This window comes from Haliotis asinina, chromosome 9 (assembly GCF_037392515.1).
Source record: "Haliotis asinina isolate JCU_RB_2024 chromosome 9, JCU_Hal_asi_v2, whole genome shotgun sequence".
In the NCBI taxonomy this organism is placed as follows: Eukaryota; Metazoa; Mollusca; class Gastropoda; order Lepetellida; family Haliotidae; genus Haliotis; species Haliotis asinina.
The window spans coordinates 44,711,793-44,732,350 of NC_090288.1; the positions used below are offsets into that span (position 1 = coordinate 44,711,793).

Here is a 20,558-nt window from a genome sequence, read left to right on the forward strand (position 1 = left end):
GTTCCTTGTGTTAAGCGGCACTTACAAGGACAGTTAAAGGAACTATTTGAAACGGATATTCTCACGCGTTGGTCAATTCTTACGAAAGTGATTCGCATATTTGCAATGCATTGGTCTCATGTCATTCGTACTACAACAGAAGCGCGCCTGAACGTCTGCTCCAGAAATCGCAGGTGATTGAACCGTGAACGGGACATGAGAAACAACCCTCCACCAAAAACAGCTGAGATAACTACATACAGCCATGAGGTGCTCTTGGCCCACATACAGTTTGGGTGTTTCTTTCTTGTTATGGCTGCTGTTGATATCGGTAAGCGCATATTCTCTTACTGAAACTCTGGAGATATATAAAATCAACTGGCGAAGACAGGTCATTAAGAGACGTATATTTGAATCGGATATATTGTAATCACTGTGATCACTGTGGTCATCAATTCAGGGCAGGGGCAAGCAGTCATGGGCACTATCTACATACGCACGCACGCACGCACGCACGCACGCACGCACGCACACACACACACAATCCCCTGTTCACCTTCAGGTCCTTGTTTTATCTTCAGACAGACATGATTACACTTACGGATTATTTAATTTTCTTCAGCTTTATGCAAATTGGTCTCCCTTTAGCATCCTTATTGATCAATAACTCGAGGGATACGAATGGTGTTTGCCATGTTTATTTGTTGAAACGACTATGGCATGACGCAAAGAAAGGAAAAAAACCTTCTGCAAAGGTCTGCACAAATATATCTACAAACGTCTCAAGATGCCCTTCCTTGGCACAAACAGATATCTTAAAAGACACGATGGCATGGCTCGCTGCTTTTACTATCGTCTCCGCCATGCTTGTGGCTTTGACCCCGAGGTCCATCCATGGTACGACCCTGAACATGTCCAGGGCGTCCTGGAAAATGATGCTTTCAAACTTCTCTGGGATAGGCCAATATACAGCCTGAGACGAATTCCAGCCAACAAACCTGACCTTGTCCTTTTTGATAAAGCCAATGAAATTATTTATGTCATTGAATTTTCTGTCCCTTTTGACAGCAATGTGACTGGCAAGATTCAGGAAAAGCATGATAAATATGCAGACCTAGCCTTTGAAATGTCTCGCTTGTATCCCAAATACACTGTCGTCAGGCTCCCCATTGTTCTCGGTGCCCTTGGTTTGGTACCTCCTGATCTCTTGCCGCAGATTAGGAGAGTGCCTGGGTTCTCCACCGAGAACACATCCCTTCTGACAATCTGGGCAATGCAGAAGGCTGCAGTTTTGGTGAGTCTTCACGTCCTCCGGAAAGCTCTTGGTGGGTTCGACTAGGTAGTGTTTCCTGGGAGAAGTGCCAGTCGTTGTCTGGGGCTGCGTGTAGAGGGGACGAGGGCCCTGACCTGATGATGAGCCTTACCGGCCTGACTGTGCCAGAACCACCCGAACCCTCTCTGCTGCATATCTATCTTAATCAGTAAAAAATAATATTAATAATTTTCTGTCCCTTTTGACAGCAATGTGACTGGCAAGATTCAGGAAAAGCATGATAAATATGCCTACCTCGCCTTTGAAATGTCTCACTTGCATCCTAAGTACACTGTCGTCAGGCTCCCCATCGTTCTCGGTGCCCTTGGTTTGGTACCTCCTGATCTCTTGACGCAGATCAGGAGAGTGGAGTGCCTGGGCTCTCCACCGCCCTTCTGACAATCTGAAAAGCCCACGCAAGTCTAGAAAATGTGGCAAGTCTAGATTTCTTTACTGAAAATGAAGAAAGTCTCAGGGCTCCATTTCATTATATTATTTTTTTCACTATGAACATTTTGTCAGTTAAATATGTTCATTTCAGAGGCTAGCTGTTAGTCTATGCAGAAGGCTGCAGTGTTGGGGAGCCTTCATATTCTCCGGAAAGTTCTTAGTGGGTTCGACTAGGTAGTTTTTCCTGGGAGAAGTCCTATTCGTTGTCTGGGCTGCGTGTAGAGGGGGCGATTGCCCTGACCTGATGATGACCATTACCGGCCTGACTGTGCCAGGATCACCTGAACCCTCTCTGCTTCATTTCTATATCAATCTGTAAAATAATAATTAGAAGAAGAAGCAGAAACATTTCATGGATAGAGCTACAATACAAGACAACGAAAGAAAAGGTACTTCTCCATATTCATGATTACCTGAACGTAAAACTAAAAGTTCGGACGGAAAGAATGAAAAGCAATTTTAAAGGCAAGTGGTGTTGATGAACATGATAAACGGCCTCCCATGGATGCAAATGAAAGGTTCTGGAAACAGTTGAGGTCTATACCCGGCGACTGCAGCCTGGAGGCACCATGGGTGTGTGATTATGGCCATGCAAAGCATGAGAAGGTAACTAGGTCGTTTGTCTGTTACATCGCAGCAGATTGCCTGAAGACTGTTATAAAAAGTCCAAATCTAATACAGCTCCAGGGCCTGATGGTATTCGAAACCGGTATTGGAAACTGATCCCGTGTGTTCAAACACCATTACTACACTGTTTTAATTCTCTTGTGGACACAGGTGATGTTCCTCCATGGTTCTGCAAAGGTCCCACAATACTTCTTCCCAACAAAGGAGACTTGATTGATCCCAAACACTTCTGTCCCATCACATGTCTAAATACTCAATACAAATTGTTCACAGGGTGTTTGACGAACCTGGTGTCATCTTACTGCTCTTCAAATGAGATAATTTACAGAGGGCAGAAGGAGGCGAGAAAGGGATGTTGGGGCTGCAAGGATCAACCTCTTGTACAGAAAATGATTTTGCAAAAGGCTAAAACATACTACCACAACCTCTCCACGTGCTGGATTGACTACAAGAAGGCATATGACTCACACAAATGCATTCTGAAGTCTCTTCAGTGTATTGACCTCCCTGAGCAACTGGTTGATTTACTCAAGTTTTTAATGAGTTGCTGATCGACTCAACTTGAAATGTACTCACAAGGGCAGGTGCTTCGGAATCTATTCCAATCAGAAGGGGAATATACCAGGGGGACTCCGTCTGTCATTTTCCTTTTTTGTCTGTCTTTCTGCTCAATAGGGAGAGGGGCTACCACCCTGGACCTCCTCAGCACAGATTCCCAACACCTCTTACTCATCTCCTCTACATGGATGACATCGACCTCCTTGCCAAAGGAGAGACTAATATGAAAGAACAGGTTCTCCTTGTTGAGTCTTTTTCTATGATATTGGCATGACGTTTCGACTCGACGAATGTAATACTTTTTAATTGAAACGTGGCAAGGTAACCAATGATGGATCGGTCAAGTTACAAGGGGAAGGAGTAATTGAGCATCTTGTGGAAGATCATGCCTACACCTATCTTGGAATGCAAGTTCGAGGCAAGCTCCAGAATGCCCAGATTCAAGATAAACTTCGGGCCAAGTATAAATCTCGTTTGAAGAAAATCTGGAACTCCGAGCTAAATGCTAGAAACAAAGTCAAAGCCACAAATACTTTTGCTGTGCCAGTACTCTTCTATTCCTTTGGAGTAGTTGATTGGACAAAACAAGACATCCACAGTCTTGACCGCCTGACCAGAAGGATCATGTCTGATAACAGAGCACACCACCCTCTTTCCTCTCTTAATCGTTTATATATGCCAATCAATTCAGGAGGTTGTGGTTTGATTAATGTGGAGGATCTTCGTGATATTATCGTGTACTTTTGCACATATTTATTTGTCGGATGATCCTCTGGTGATGCATATCAAGACTCATTCTGAAAACAAGGAATTTCACAGCTATTTTAAGCGTACCGAGGTTGTTGGACACAATCTGAAATTTGAAGTTGATTCTGTTGATGGTGATGAACTGCTGGACGGTACAGCGATGGGAGTAAACCAGGTGAAGTCCTTTACCAAGTCTGCCCAGAGTCTGTCCTTTGTGGAGAAGCTGTCTGAGAAACCATTGCATCGTGTATACATGCAGTGTGTGGAACGGAACAGCAATCCTTCGCCTGGATGAAGTCGACTGTCTCAAATGTGAAAATGAGGGGTTCCTTGTTGCTGCTCAGGACTAGTCATTTCCCACTCGCGTTCGCCAAAATGTGATTCTTAACCAAAATGTGAACATGCAATGTCGACTGTGCCACAAATTCACTGAGACTGTCTGACACCTTGTCAGCGAATGCCCTTCCTTGGCACAAACAGCATATCTTAAAAGGCACGATGGCATGGCTCGCTGCTTTTACTGTCGTCTCCGTCATGCTTGTGGCTTTGACCCCGGATCCATGATACGACACTGAACATGTCCAAAAGTGTAGATTTGTATCCCGCTATAGCCCATACACTCGTATATGCTCAAAGCGGCACATAGTTCAACAGTCATAGTGTTCACGAAATAGGAATGTCTGTAGTTGGGATCTGAGGGAGTCAAATGAAGGGGAGCGTTTTATGTTTAGAGGCAGTTTGTTCCAGAATCTTGGGACCATTAACACAGAATGATTTATCACCAAAGCTTGTGAAGCTGTACTGACTAATGGCCAGCAGGTGGAGGTTACCTGAACGTAGTGAACGCTGGGACCGGTGGTGACTGAGTAAACAGGATAGGTTTGATGGAGCCAGTCCATGGCATGGCACTTGTAAGTCAGACACAGAACTTTGAATTTCAGTCTGGCCTCTATAGGAATCAGCACAATACTTCGGGGGCATATAATACAATATTGTCAGGTTTTGTTACAGTATTTCGAGCTTTTCCGTGGGCAGCGTATGAGCCCTTGAGTGAATAATGAAGAGATTTGGGCAGCGTTTTACCCAATATATTTGCAGTGTCTAATTCATCCGTTGACAGAGGGTCAGCCTACTTGAGATGATAAACACACCGTGGACCCTTTGTCTTTAGTTCTTGAAATCATGTCAGCGAGATTGCTGAATTTAATTTCGTGAAGCTGATTACCTCAAGACTGTCAACGAGTTATGATATGCACTTGTAATAAGCTAGCTTAATATATATATATATATATATATATATATATATATATATATATATATATATATATATATATATATATATATATATATATATATATATATATCCCGTGTTACACTAATCCCTTAATGAAGTTAAATTTGTGAAGTCTCACCTCAAATCGACTGTCTGTTGATTGTGAAAATAACTTAACACTTGATATGATATGTGGTGAGAATTTGCATTAAAAGTTCAGAAATCTTTGAAATGATCTCTGTGTTTTGGAAGAATACATTCTGACAGGAAAGTTACAAAATATCCAAAATTGAAACGGAGAAGTCACTTCTTGACTTAGGATCGGTTAGATGTTTTTTGCAAATGATTACGTGAAACACGTTTCATTCATTCACGCCGCACGACAACATTCCAGCTGTATGGCGGCGGTCTGTAAATAATCGAGTCTGGACCAGACACTCCAGTAACCAACAACATGAGCATCGATCTGCGCAATTGGGAACTGATGACATGTGTCAACCAAGTCAGCGCGCCTGACCACCCGATCCCGTTAGTCGCCTTTCATGTCAAGTGTCGGTTGCTGAAGGCCTTTTCTAACCTGGGACCTTCACGGGTCCTGTATTATATAGATATTACAAGTATACACACTATTATGAAAGTTACATGTTCCTATTGATGCGGTTATCGGTTACATAATGACATGTTTTGTAGTGTGTTTTCAATGTTAAATTCACATGTCAGAGCAAGTGGCTATTTGCCTGCCCGGTCATTTGCTGCACATGGTTTGACGTGGGGCAGTTCTTGCGGCTATCTGTGGAAAGGTATCTTCAGCTATCTATCAGGTAATGGAGGTGTATTCTTAGCAATATGAATTTCAAGTGTAGATTTAACCGAAAGATGCTGGAACGGAAAGGTAGCAGGGCAGTACAGCACACTGTAGCAAGATTTCGAGTAAACACTGTGGCGAGACAAAACTTACGTTTCTCACAAAGATTTGTCTCGGGTTCGAGAACATTCTATATGAAACATCAAGAAGTATTGTCTACTAAACGAACCACTCTCTCCATGAACATACATGTGACACGTGGTCATTGGAGGAATGACAAATGTGCAAGAGACTACGCAAGTCATTTATATTATTTTTAACTGGCTAAGTAGTTTATGAGGAAAATAAAACTTGCAGCAGTTTCTGACATTACCGGACAACAGTAATGTTTTTATTTTAAAAATATTGGACAAAGTGAAGGAAATATTTACTATTGTTGTAACATACATAACTTGTGTTTAATCACACACCCTTATCATAAGATTGCAGTGTTGAATTACATGTTGAAAGCTCAAAAAAAATTGACACAGCCTATAAACTGATGAACATACAAACATTACACATAGATCGGCATGTTTGTATGCTCATTTATGGAGAAAACGTAATGCCGATCATCATCTCCACAAATACACGAATGAAACTCATGGTTGGGATACAACTGGGATGTTCTATCACTACTATTTGTAATTCTACTTGAAAATACTTTCATACTTTCTTCCTTTCTCTTTACCCTAATTTTATGACAACTGACAACTTATCTGACGAAGGGGCAAGAACTTGCCAACAAACAGTGTGGAAAATAAACCAATAAGTTCTGATCCATAAGTTTTTTTCTTGTATTACTACACCAGCTTCTAACCCCTTTGAAGAATTCCATATTGAAGAATGTTTTCTTTCATTCACATAAACGTAATATTGATATATACATGTCGCTACACGCGTTAGGACTTTTACAATTCCCTGTGTTTGAAAAACAACACTAAAAGCACTAACCAACCTCACTCACTCAGCATAGTATTTAGTAACCAAATACACGTTTCTAGAGGCCGGAGTAGCTTTATTTTGGCTATTGGTAACGTCACAAAGTATTGACATCGCACTTGTCAGTCTTTGACACAACGCACTGGCCGTAATTAGGTAGCTTGATCAAATGTCAAGAAATGTCACGAAACTGTATAACAAGAAACTGTGTTGACTACAGCTTGAACCTTTAGTTTTAGTTCCGTATGAAAGTATGACTCACATGAGCACATGCATCGAGGAAACCGAAAATACTATTTTAAAATTATTTCGGACAAATATATACAATAAAGGACGTTAAAACAAAACAGCATCCTTCTAGTTTTCTCTGTTAGGGCAAGCCTAGTATACCTATTGTCAATATGCATTCACTGACATGGATACAATGACCATTATTCTCACATTTATTAGGATCCTGTTGTACATATTGTCAGATCCCAGTATATGTTGAATTTGTTCTCACAAACACAGGTAGATGCAGAAATTTGCTATTTGCATAGTATTCAGAATATATTTAAACCAAAACTCGAATACGTGTTTTCGAAATGTGTCATTATGCATTGTTAGGGCACTTGAAATTGATTACTTTACTAGGTATAAATATCTTTGTGGACCACTTTGTGGACCTATAATACTTTCAGAAATAAAATAGTGATTCCATCTCATTCTCCGTCGTATACAAGATGGAACTTTCGAAGGTGTTCTAGTCCTGATATGTTTGTTAATAGAAACTACGACCTGAATGTTTCTGTCGTGTAACAGATGCAAAATCCCTGTGATGAAAGGTGGACAAGAAAGATGTTTAAACTGGTGTAGAGCTAATGTTTTGTTTGTTGATGATGCAGGAGTCCTTTCAAGGACAGAGAGGTAACTTCACTCTTCAACAAGATAATTCCCATTCCCTGGCCACCTGTTCACGCTTTGGTGGAAATGGAGCGACGCTTGATCCGGGTTAAAACTGATCTCCAGTAACCCATGCCTGTCGTATGAGACGACAAACGGGATCGGGTGGTCAAGCTTTGTTGACATTGTCATCTTTTCCCAAATGAATAGATCGATGTTCATGATGTTGATCACTGGACTGTCTGGTCCAGGCTCGATTATTTACAGACCGCTACCATAACTCTGGAATATTGTCTATGAGGACTGTAAAGGTCCAGGGTAGAATGGGTCTTCAGCAACCCGTGGACCCGTAAAGGTCCAAGGTAGAATGGGTCTTCAGCAACCCATGGACCCATGAAGGTCCCGGGGTAGAATAGGTCTTCAGCAACCCATGCTTACCATAAAAGGCAACTATGCTTCTCGCAAGAGGTGACTAGCAGGATCGAGTGGTCAGGCTCGCTAACTTGGTTGACACATGTCATCGGTTCCCAATTGTGCAGATCGATGCTCATGCTATTGATCACTTGATTGTATGGTACAGACTCGAATGACTACAGACCGCCGCCATATAGTTGGAATATTGCTGAGTGCGTCGTAAGCCTAAAACTCACTCACTACTCTCTTAAACCCATTACACTGTGACCATTATTATACTACAGTTCGCCATATATCGTAAGCAACGAAAGAATAAGGGTCTATAGTGTGTACGATATTTGGTATGTCTGGATTGTCCTTGTACATGTAATATACTTAATTAGAGACAATCTTATATCAGGATTAAAATATCTGAGACCACAAAATATCCATGTATGTTACGGACTTCCATCTTTCAGCAGGTAAAGAATGAAGGCAAATTGGAAATTTGGTTCATCAGATATTCGTCAGACGGAACGGTACCAAGTGGGTTATGCTGTGAAGTGTGGCTACAAACACCATGCAGTGATGCATGTGATCCGATGTTTACCCTGTGCGTTGATGAGTAGGTATCTAACCAGATAGTTTTTTTCTCAATGAAATTTAAGTCCAAGCAGGATGATTAAAACATGACGTACGATCCAAGACAATTGCTGAATCTTATAGTTTGGCATACGTTTTTACGCTGGGGAGTTGGTTCGTTTATAATATACAAGATTACTTGAGGTACTGTGTTCTGAAATATTACCTCAGGTACTGTGTGTATGAACACGGAGGGTAATGCTAAATCATGCCCTCAGTACAAACGCTTTGCATCAGGTTATGTATTTTTGGTTTTCTTCTCGCACAGTCCGGTTGTTTATAACTCAAATGAAACTGGCTTTGTGTGATTCTCTTCATTTTGATCTCTCATATGGACATTTTCATACCTTAACCATTGTTCTATTTCAGCCCTCGTGATACGAAACTATGTTCTCTGTACTATAAGACTACAGCGGGGATGGACACTGGAAGTAATGTTGTGGTTTTCGGCAAGAGCATTCAAGGAACACCAAATCCTTTTTTTGTACAAATACACAACGCAATGCCGGTATGATTTTCACTCTAAATAATGTAACATACTTACAACTTTCTGTCTGTCTGTATTTCTCGCAACGGGTTAAATGTACACATATCTTTATGTCTTATATACATGCACACATGTTGTTTCAACAGTCATCGGTAAAGATACAGGTGACTGTGGATGATGATGATTTGGTAAGCGGAGATGATTATATGGATACTCTGGCAACACTCATCAACATTTCTGCAAGTCCGAGCAAAATCATGTCTGTATACAAGCCGTGTTCCCTGCAAGGAAGAACACAGTAGGTCCATTTCATTTTCATCCATCACCATCTAATACCCTCTCATGCATGTATATACCGAGGATGTCCAAACAAAATCATGTGCCTGTACAAGCCATGTTTCCTGCAAGGAAGAACACAGTAGGTCCATTTCACTTTCATCCATCACCATCTAATTCCCTCTCATGCATATATACACCGAGGATCGAGTACTGTTATTGAGCTAAAAACGAATTAGATTCTAAAATATAGTTACCCTTTATCCATTGTATGTAACACACATTTTACTGAATAAGCATGCCTGGAGAGAACAGATAAAATATGAATTATGTGTCTGAATTATAGACGAGAACAGATAAGACATTCATGAAGCAACCTGACAAAGTCACATGAAATGTTTCTTTAGTTTAGAGATTCGTGTCCGTGCCTACTGTGATCCTGACTGGTACGGTACTGATTGTCTGGCATACTGCAAGGCGTCAACCACTGACCATTACAGCTGCCACTTTTCGAGCGGGGCCAAACTATGCTTCCAGGGTATGTTATAATCAGCTTTATTGCATATTGTTTTTGTTTGTATATTAGCATCGGGTTGCGCGATATAATTCGAATACGAGAAGCTACAACTGTTGAACTACTTTGGTATTTTTACCAAAAAAACATGTTTTATGAACTGTATGAATAATGTATTGTTTACTCCAGGATGGAATATTGTTCGCATACGAGAAGCCAGAGCAATTGAACTATTCTTGGTATTTTTACAAAAAATGTTTTTATGAACTGGATGTATTGTTTACTGCAGGATGGAAGGGAGATAACTGTGATCAGGACGTCGACGAATGTACAGAAAGATCAGACGTGTGTCAATATGATGGCAGCTGCATGAACACACCTGGAAGCTTTGAGTGCCAGTGTGTGGAGGGAATCACAGGTGAGAGGATATGAATTTATTTTTGGTGAAACACGGTAAAGGTTTGGCTAACGCAGCAGTGATGAGTTGCACGTGAAACTGGTGTCACGAAGTCACGTGAGAGAGGTTTGTTGGTGTCTAAAAAGGAATGTTCAATCATTCGAGATCTTCGCACTGTGCAGGCAAGCAGTTTTCTCTACTACGTGTCTCTTAATGGTTCAACAGGCAGTATTACACCCTTCAAGTCCCCAGAAATCAGACGAGCAACGAAATGGAACGCAAAAGGACACAGCAGAAGGGTATGAAACATTTCAGTTGTTTAAAGACTATATGGACATAAAATTAAAAACTTTTCAAAGAGAGATTATAGAAGAGACTGTACAGAGATCTATCACTGCATTTAAAACAGCTTACAAGGAATCTGAAATCCCTTCTTTCCGTTTCAAAGGAAATCAACTACAGAACAAGTTCAATTTTGGTCTTTTGGATAAGATAGACACATCCTTCAGGCTTATTAAAACACAGCGTTACGCAGAGAGTTTAGGGTCTCTGCAATCACTTTCTGCTGACGATCAAAGGTGTAACACGCATATCAGGCTGGCTGATCGTTCTCCATCTGGTTGGGGTATTGTATCAGAGTTGGAAGGTGATGAAATTGCTTCAGGTTCAGAGGAAGAACGTAGGTTTGAGAAAGCGGAGACGAATGCCTTGCGTAAATGCCGTGCTTCCTCCTTTAGACCTAGATGAAAGTATCAGAATGTGTCTGCTACGGTGTCTTCTCCTAACAATGATGTTAGTGTTAACCCATCAAGCTTGTACCCTGTGCAGAACCAGCCCTTTCGTTCTATCAAACGTGGCCCCTCCCCTAACCAACAATGTTTCTACTGCGGTGGATTTGGACACTGGAGGGCGTCTTGCCCCTTTGCAGCGTCACAACGTGCAGCCCAGACATGCAGATCAACCGAGCGTGACCAGCCAAGAGAAACTCTTAAAAAGTAGTACTTCGTCGGATCGTCTCACAAGCTTGTCAGAGTCAGCAGCGTCACACGAGAAAAGCAGATTCAGTCTGGACAAGGGGAACAGTCAAATGCATGAACGTGGAACAGAGGGTGGACATACTGCGGACTTTGAAGATTTGTTTTCGGTTGGCATATGGAAGCAGCAGGAATCTTTGGTCTATGAAGATTTGCTCAATCTGTCCACGAGAATGCCTTGTTTGTTTATAAATCAAAAGCAACTTCGACAATTCAAAAATACAAAAGAGCATTTAAATTATGGCAAAAGTGGGCATCAGCGTTTGATGAATTGAGCTGTTTACCGGCAAATTCTTTTCATGTTGGATTGTATCTTAACTCCCTTATTCAACAAGGTAAACATTCACCAACTATAGTTGAAGCTATATATGGTATAAGCTGGACCCACAGAATGGCGTGTTTGCAGGATCCGTGCCAGAATGATCTTATCAAAAACATCAGAGAGGCAGCTATGATACATTACAGCGAGCCTGTACAGAAGAAAGAACCGATTGATACTGACATGTTGCGAAAGCTGGTTTCTGAGTTCGGTAAAAAAGATTGTTCACTGTTAGACTTAAGGTTTCTTGCAATGTCACTAATTTCGTTTGCAAGTTTTTTTTCATATTTGCTGAAGTTGTTTGTATAAGAAGGTCAGATGTAAATTTCTGTGATGGGTACATGCGCATTTTTATAGAAAAAAGCAAAACTGATGTATATAGAGACGGTAAATATGTCTTGATTTCAGCTTCTGGATCCGAACTTTGTCCTGTTACTATGCTTCGGCGTTACATAGAGAAAGCTGGAATTTGCGAATATTCTGTTCTGAAATACACCTGTTCTGAAAGTTCACATGTTTTTGTGAAAAACGTGGATGCCACATTCTGAGGGGAGACGCACATATTTCATATTCCAGAGCCAGAGAGATATTTATTGAAAAATTCAAACTTGTAGGGGAAGATGTTAAGAAAATTGGCTTGCACAGTTTTCGTTCTGGTGGCGCTACTACTGCTGCCAGCGCAGGTGTACCAGACCGTTTGTTCAAAAGACAAGGCCGCTGGGTCTCTGAAACTGCAAAAGATGTATATGTGAAAGATAATGTAAAACAATTGTTGAGTATTACATCGTTGTTGGGACTGTAATAATAAAACGTCGCAAAACATCTACCCGTTCTTTTAATTTCGAGCTGCGGTAGACATAACCCAAGTTGTGTGTTTGTTATACAAAATAAATATTTTATGTTCGGTTGATCGAAGAGAATTAGAACATAAATGAATTTAGTTTGGGTAAAATACGGTAAAGGTTTGGCTAACGCAGCAGTGATGAGTTGCACGTGAAAGTGGTGTCACGAAGTCACGTGAGAGGGGTTTCTTGGTGTCTGAAAAAGAATGTTCAATCATTCGAGGTCTTCGCACTGTGCAGGCGAGCAGTTTTATTTACATCGATTTAATGATTCCGTATGGAAGGTAATGCTGTTTGGCATTTAAAACCGTGAGTTACTTGTGTGTATGCTCAATCCTTTTGGAAAAGTGAGGTTTGTATGTAGCTGTGATGTGACAGGCCCATATACAGACCACGGACGGCGGAGCAGACCAGTCTGTGACGATATGAGTATAATCAATTTTCTAAAATTATGTGTAGATATACATATATAAAGTGTAATATAGAAATAGACACACACACACACACACACACACACACACACACACACACACACACACACATATATATATATATATATATATATATATATATATATATATATATATATATATACATAAAAGGTTTATGTTTACACATTTGTGTTTATAATCATTTCCTTATAGCTGCTATTGTTTCTTTTCCAATTTTAACAGTTATTTGATTTATCATACATTGTTTTGCAGGAAGAAGATTGCGTTCTGATATATCGTGAAAACATCACTGAACGTGTACTTTGTGAATAAACCTCCTCGCCTGTAACCTGCGGTAGACATAACCCAAGTTGTGTGTTTGTTATGCAAAATAAATATTTTATGTTCGGTTGCTCGAAGAGAATTAGAATATAAAAGTACTTCCACAAAGTTACTAAACTATACACCATAATTTAGCAGTGATGATAATGTATATATGGTCACATGTCGACTTAATAAGTTAGCCGGTAAGCAAAAGTGTGATACCAACCAATGACAAACAGCATCTGTTGTAGGCAGGACTTGTGAACTTGTAACAGACCGCTGTGCCCTGAATATATGCCTGAACGGAGGGACCTGTAATGGAAACGCAACACACTTTAGTTGCACGTGCCCTTTCGGGTGGTCTGGAGAGACATGCGCAGAGGAAATAAACCTCTGTGACAGCGCCCCCTGTGACAGGGGAAGCTGCATACCTAAACCCGAGATCTCAGCACGGTTCAAATGTGATTGTGAGTTTCCATGGACTGGGGAAACGTGTGATGTGATTGTTGGTAAGTGAATAAGGTGTTTGTAGTTTGTCCCGTGATGTTTCAGTTATTCTTTGCTTGCCTTGTATTAATATGATTTATGAATTTACGTTCATTGTGTTTCTCTGAAAGTATACATGCATTTATATAACAAGAGGATTATCTTTTATCAAGCATAATGCTGTATATTTTCTAACACCCTAGATTTCATAACAAATATTCACCCCCGTTGTCTTGGACAGTGATCAGAAAATGAAGAATAGTGTTGTTCCTATTATTTAAGATATTACAGACATCACCGTCCTGGGAGTGATTGATGATAACAACAGAGGTAGTTTGACCACTGGCTTGACGAACATCATCAGCGATCTTGGTGGAATACATGGGCAAGTGAATGTCGTGATCTCGACATGTATCTACAGTGAAAGCATGTATGTTGATCAAAGGTGTTTCAAATTATTCCACAATGACATCTGAACACCAACATACCTTCACACCCTCGGATGATTTCAAACTGAAGATGTATCAGGGTTTATTTCAGTATATACTCATATATATATAATTCCATATCTTGGAAGCACACAACATTTTCAAGCCAATCAACGAAGGCTTAAGAGTCACTGAACATTGTTCTATTCAATAGCGACAACATTTATTCTTTCTGTTGAAGGTATGCCATACATACAATAAACTCAATTCTATACGAACAACGTTTTATTCCAATTTCAGAAATATCACAACACAGGTCCAGTTTTATGCGACACTGGAAAATGGTACTTTCCTGACAAGTGACTTTGTAAGAGAGATCTTTTCATCACACAGTGATGCCGACATCAACCAACATCTTCCCCTCCCACTCTACCCAGCGTCGGACACAGATGACCAGGAAACCGATATCATTACCCAAGAAAAGATAAGAGAGGTTGTCGCACGTTGTTGATGCCGGGTTATATAAATATGTAGTGGATATGAACTTTAAAAACTGCCTATATACAAACATTAAGTTATCACGTCTTTAAATTTAATTCAAATCAGGTTGAAATATACTCTTCAGAAAAGAAACTTGACATTAGAACCATCTGAATTTTAGGAACATATTTGACACAAACCAATCCATGCTGAATCCAGACATGTAGGGGAAAGGTCGGTGACGACAAAAGGTTTAGAAACAGAAACGCTGAACAAAAAACGTAACGTTACATTCACGATTATATTGAGTCGCTAAAACGCACCCTGCATGAAATGCGCGTGTATCATGAAATTGTGCTTCACCCTGTGCTGAACTCTATGACCGTAGGCTTTAAATAGAGCAACATCAATGGTACTCTGCATGCATTGCTTTAAGCCACTATTGACAACGCGATAGTGCCGTCGGCCGTTTACAAGGACGGACATAGCAGCAAGAAGTGGCAAGGCATTTGAGCGTGTCCAGACACACCATCTCAAACCTATGGAACCGATACAACAATACGAGGAGTGCTACTGACAGACCCAGGTCAAGTCGACCTAGAATTACCACTTCCGCCCAGGATCGCTACATCTGGTTGCGACATCTTCGTTCAAACATCAAGACCGCATCATCCACAACAATCTCAGTCCCTGGACTGCTGCGTGCGCCGAATCTCTGACCAGACGTGTACAGTGCACACTTGGTTATGGGAAGCCTGACGTTTAGTGAGAAGACCAATTCAACATCACACCGTTCCCTTCATCAACGTCAACGGTTGAAATTTGGAGCATGAAAATGTTCGACCTCACGTTGCACTTGTTTGACAGCACTTCCTCCAGCAAAACAATGTTCATGAGTTATCTCGATTTGTCCCCAGTTGAACATCTATGGGATACTCTTGAGCGACGTTTACCCCGTAATTCTCCACCTCAGGCACTCCAGGAACACTCCCCAAGAGTGAAAAGATTTCTCAGGACAGCATTCGGCATCTCCCCTCCTCTAAGGGTAACTTATGCCAAACTGGTGCTCATGGTGATCACACAGGTTTTCACATTTTACTCTGACCATGTAGCTTTCGTAACTCTCTGGTTTTATCATATACGTTCTACATGTTTTGGAAATTTGTAGAGTGATGATTTTATCAGAATGGAGCATTGGCGTTATGTTCGAATCAATTATATGCTATCAGTAAGTTAAATCTAAAACAGTATGTCAAGTTTCTGTTTCTTAAGAGTAATACATATTTTCCCCGAATGATATCATGAATGCATTACACACAAATTAATCACCAGCATTACATCATACATACTCTTCCTTAAATCTCGTCCGTCCAAAAAGGTGTACGAGTACTCTAGTCATTCTCATAATTCGTGCATATTGATGTCATATGTTTGTACCTGACAAAAATAAGTCAAAATCATTTATTCTGGTAACTAATTTATATCAGTTTATTCTACACTTTACAGTAATTAAATTGGGAATTTTGGTACTTATTTTAAACCCCTGAAACCATGCAGTTTAATCTGATTTCATGTATCACAACTCCAGTGGTTCATGTTTTTCAAAAGAAAGTTTTAACATTATCATTATCAATGATATTACGGCTACATGCTTGTACAAACTGATGTGTGGGATTTTTGCATGTCCTAACTGTTACGGTGCCTACCGCTGAGGCCAATTAATTTTGTGAAGCCAAACAATGTCAAGTACCCTGGACAGTAAGGGAAATCATTTGAAACCATGCGCTCAGCAAACTGTGGGGACTAGATATTGTTTTAAAACTGATATTGTTTGTTGCTCGCTACCATTACGCTCACTGCCGTTATCATGAGGTAAGGGCAGATTTTGTGCCGTCAGTGGCATGCTTCTAGTTTAATGTTGTTTGTATCTAAATTTTCAGTTCAAACTTTAAGATATCAATGTTTTGGAATCTTATTCAACATTTTTGTATAAAATTAACAATCATATAAATATGATTTGTTTTTTACGGTAAGGACAGGAGAGTGTAGGTCGATTACATAGAAGAAAACCGCTGCAATAGGGTCGTGAGGGTAGTGACATTACATATCGTCCCAATGTCCCTTTTGCCAGTTACACATTCTGACATATCTGACAGACAAATTTTCATTACAATATACATATAAAACCGGCCATTATTAAACACATAACTCCAATGTCCATGTTTTAACAATATCATTGTTTTAAATATCTGCTTATTTAATTAACATTGATTAACTGTCTATGCCTCGGATTTGTAGTGTAATTATGTTAGGTAATAGAAATTCAAGTAAGTGTAATATAAGTCATATTGGCATTTCGAATTTTTTGTGACACATTACTTTAGATTTGAAAATTAGAAATGAAAGGGTCTTTTGGCTTGTCGGCCACCTTTAAACATTAAGCATAAGTTTCAAACTCATTAGCCATTTTATACTGCAAAACTATATATTATTATAATATATCTACAGTATACACATTGCATGTATATCATCTTTAGACGTTGCAAATATCGTCACGTTTGTGACGCAATTACACGAAATTTCTTTTAAAAAGTGTAATAATATGAAAAATGAAACGCCGTAAATGTATAATTTATACAAAATTTATAAGTTAAAAAAGGAAACAAAATTTACAATTTTCGCCTACATGAAATAAGCACGAATTTTGAGAATGACGCATATGTAATACCTGACACATTAGGGAAGCTGACATCTTGCATTTGTGTGTGCATGTGGCATGGAATTGATATCAACGTGTCTATTACAACAGGGAAGATGGTTCAGGAGAACCTGGTATACGGTGGTTGCACCTGTCTCTGCTGGACTAGTGCTGGTGGCATTGTGTGCAGCATTCTTCATGTGGAGAAGAAACTCGTGAGTATTGTGTCCGCGTTGGGTATTTTGACATTAACTATCAGAATAATTTTCTAATTATTACACGTTTACTCTTGAAAACTAATGTTTAAAAATGTTAGAAATTGTTGCTTTTATCCTTTTCTCTTGTAGTTGGTGTAAGTAAGTAGAAATGTCATGACCAAAAATTGAACCTACTCTTCAATGTATTTAACTTTATATGAAATTGTTGGATTTTTTTTTTTGTTCAAGGCACGAATCAGGGCAGTTGTTTGAGGACATCCAGGGAAACGTCATTGAAATGGACGTTGTAAATAACACCGTGCTAGACCAGCACAGACCTACCACAGGCTGTGAGGAGGACACAAGAGCATCCACAGACGGATGCACACGTCATGGAGCCACAGCCAGATTCAGCTCGCGTCAAGAGGTCACGTCCTACGTCCAACCCATTCACGACCCACTTCCTGACGAGAACCATTATTCTCCTTTAGCTACACCTACACCAGACAACAGCAACTATGCAACTCTTGGTAGTTCCTGTCAGAAAGGATCCGACGACTACACTGTCATAAATTACGTTAATGTAGATGGGGCAACAGAGGACCATCCTTATGAGGACGTATATTTTTAATACACGTGTTTCGCAAAGGTTACATGGGTATTGAAGCATAAGCTAACATTCTATGTGCTCATTTCTTTAAGAGAAATACAAACTGCAGTAGAAGCAGCAGTGCAATCGATCCTACTCCCAGCACAAATTCTCCTGGACGTGGAAAGAGTTTTATCAGTTAAATGAATCTAGTTAGATAGGCATTGAAATATGAGTTATCATTTTATGTACCCATTTCACTCACTACAGTTTCACTCACTACAATCTATATCATTACACCCATCTCACCTCGTTAAAATAATAAATACATACAATAGAGTTACCTCTCATGAAAGCAGTGACAAATTGCATGAAGCGCTAATAAAATACACTATCATTTTGCCATCAACAACAGTAGTGGTAGTAGTGGTAGTGAGTGAGTGAGTGAGTTTAGTTTTACGCCGCACTCAGCAATATTACAACTATATGGCGGCGGTCTGTAAATAATCGAGTCTGGACCAGACAATCCAGTGATCAACAACATGAGCATCGATCTGCGCAATGGGGAACCGATGACACGCATCAACTAAGTCAGCGAGCCTGACCACCCGATCCCGTTAGTCGCCTCTTACGACAAGCTGATGTAGTGGTAGTGGTAGTAGTAGTAGTGCAGTCTATCCTAATCCCGGACATGGAAATGGTTTTCTCAATTAAACTAAACTGAAGACAGTAGTTCCACTTTGTATTTACCCGTCTCAGTGACGCGAAGTTACTTCTTGAACACATTTACATAAATGTATATAGCGTGATATTTTTTATCAGTGATGTGATGTGAGACTTACACTGGTCTCGTTCGCGTGTTCACAGCATTTTACAGTCAAATTGTATATGAAGCAAGCTTGCGTTATCCGTGACGCATACCAGTAGAAATGACTTGCTATTGAACGCCTCAACCAGTGGTAGCCAAACCGTATGAGAACAGTCAGAAAACATCAACACAACGTGTTTCAGTATATTCAACGATGTGTAGGCTATTGTCCATTTTCTATTGACGTTTGACTTCATCCAGTTACAACTGCACAACGCACTGTGATAGTGGAATAAACACAGAGCATAGTCGTGTATTATTCAAAACATAACTAAAAGAGTCTTTTTTTACAAAACGCCTACTGAAACAAATACTTGAATATATCTATGTATATTTGATTTATGAAAATTAAAACATATCAGTGGGATATTTTGTTCCTGTACACATATTATATGTGAGGACTCATACATGAAAAGCTTTTTTGCATATTTGAATCCATGTTTCCCCTTGTTATTTCTGACCGGTATTCGTGACGAATACTGTGTCCTGTTTGAAACAAGATTTGTGTATCATATCTAGCATGTCTTTCTGATTTTGCATTGAATATGTCTGCTGTGAAAACCATGTAATATTTTTGAAATAAAGGTAAAAGAGACAATCAGTCATGGTGCTATGTTTACACACACTATACCAAACATATTACTTCACGTGGATGAGTGAGTGAGAAAGCTATAATTTGACGCCACAAATACTTTGTACAGCGGATTGGTTTATCCTGTGGTTGATTTCAACTCCAGTGGCACTCATGCACAGCAAAATACGGAAACCTGGTAGAAAGTGGACTAAAACTAAAGTTTCCACTTTGGGTTGGGAGATGGGGGAGAGTGCGATATATTTTGCTATATAATCCCTTCATTGTTTAAGTGGACATAAAACCTACTCACCTTTGATCCCTGCCATAGAAAATTAATGCACTTGAAACTTCCGTGTTATTTCTATAACCTCCTCCCTATGGTCACACGGATCTGCTTTCTGTGCAAACATTGATGTCCTCTTTCCAACCTGCAATGTCATCTTTAAAATGAATAGAATATTTTCCAGTTAATAGCAAAATGTTTTAGGAAAAGGTGGGGATGAAATGCCAATATTCTGTCCAGCTATTCCCGAAACGCCCGTAGTCCTGTTAACGTCTTAGACCACTTAACACATTGTCTAGGATCAAAGTTAAGAATTCTTAGGGCTGCGGACATTTTCGACCTGGACCCTGTAACATTCCTATACCCTGCTCGATGACCATTTTCTAAATATACAGATAGGCATTAAACAATTATTCCTTGCCCATAATTCAGTCATCATGAAATAAGTATGGACGATCGATGTCAGTTTGATAGGACTTCGCATATGACCAGGTTTCAATGTTCTGTGGCAAAACTAAAATGGGAAGGACAGAGCGGGGTGTGTATTGTTTTGAAGTATAGTGAATATGGTAGCTAACAAACTTGATTATTTTTATTAGTCTTGGGCGAAATCCCGAGCAGGTCAGGTAAAATTGCATTAAACACAGTGCAAGATTTACCATTTCTCGAATCCAAGTTAAAT

General features: G+C 39.9%; 1 protein-coding gene and 1 pseudogene across 1 annotated transcript; both read left to right on the forward strand.

Annotated features, from left to right (window-relative positions):
* The first annotated feature begins 45 nt into the window (after positions 1–45).
* On the forward strand, positions 46–19,620 carry LOC137296065 (protein jagged-1-like). Its single transcript, XM_067827718.1, has 11 exons — positions 46–310; positions 8,487–8,632; positions 9,019–9,157; positions 9,283–9,434; positions 9,820–9,950; positions 10,216–10,344; positions 13,525–13,782; positions 14,042–14,189; positions 14,488–14,680; positions 17,477–17,580; positions 17,812–19,620. Exons 1-11 carry the CDS (start codon positions 245–247, stop codon positions 18,191–18,193), a joined length of 1,848 nt encoding a protein of 615 aa, XP_067683819.1. The 5' UTR covers positions 46–244; the 3' UTR covers positions 18,194–19,620.
* On the forward strand, positions 10,537–12,478 carry LOC137296450 (uncharacterized; annotated as a pseudogene).
* Positions 19,621–20,558: the final 938 nt, after the last annotated feature.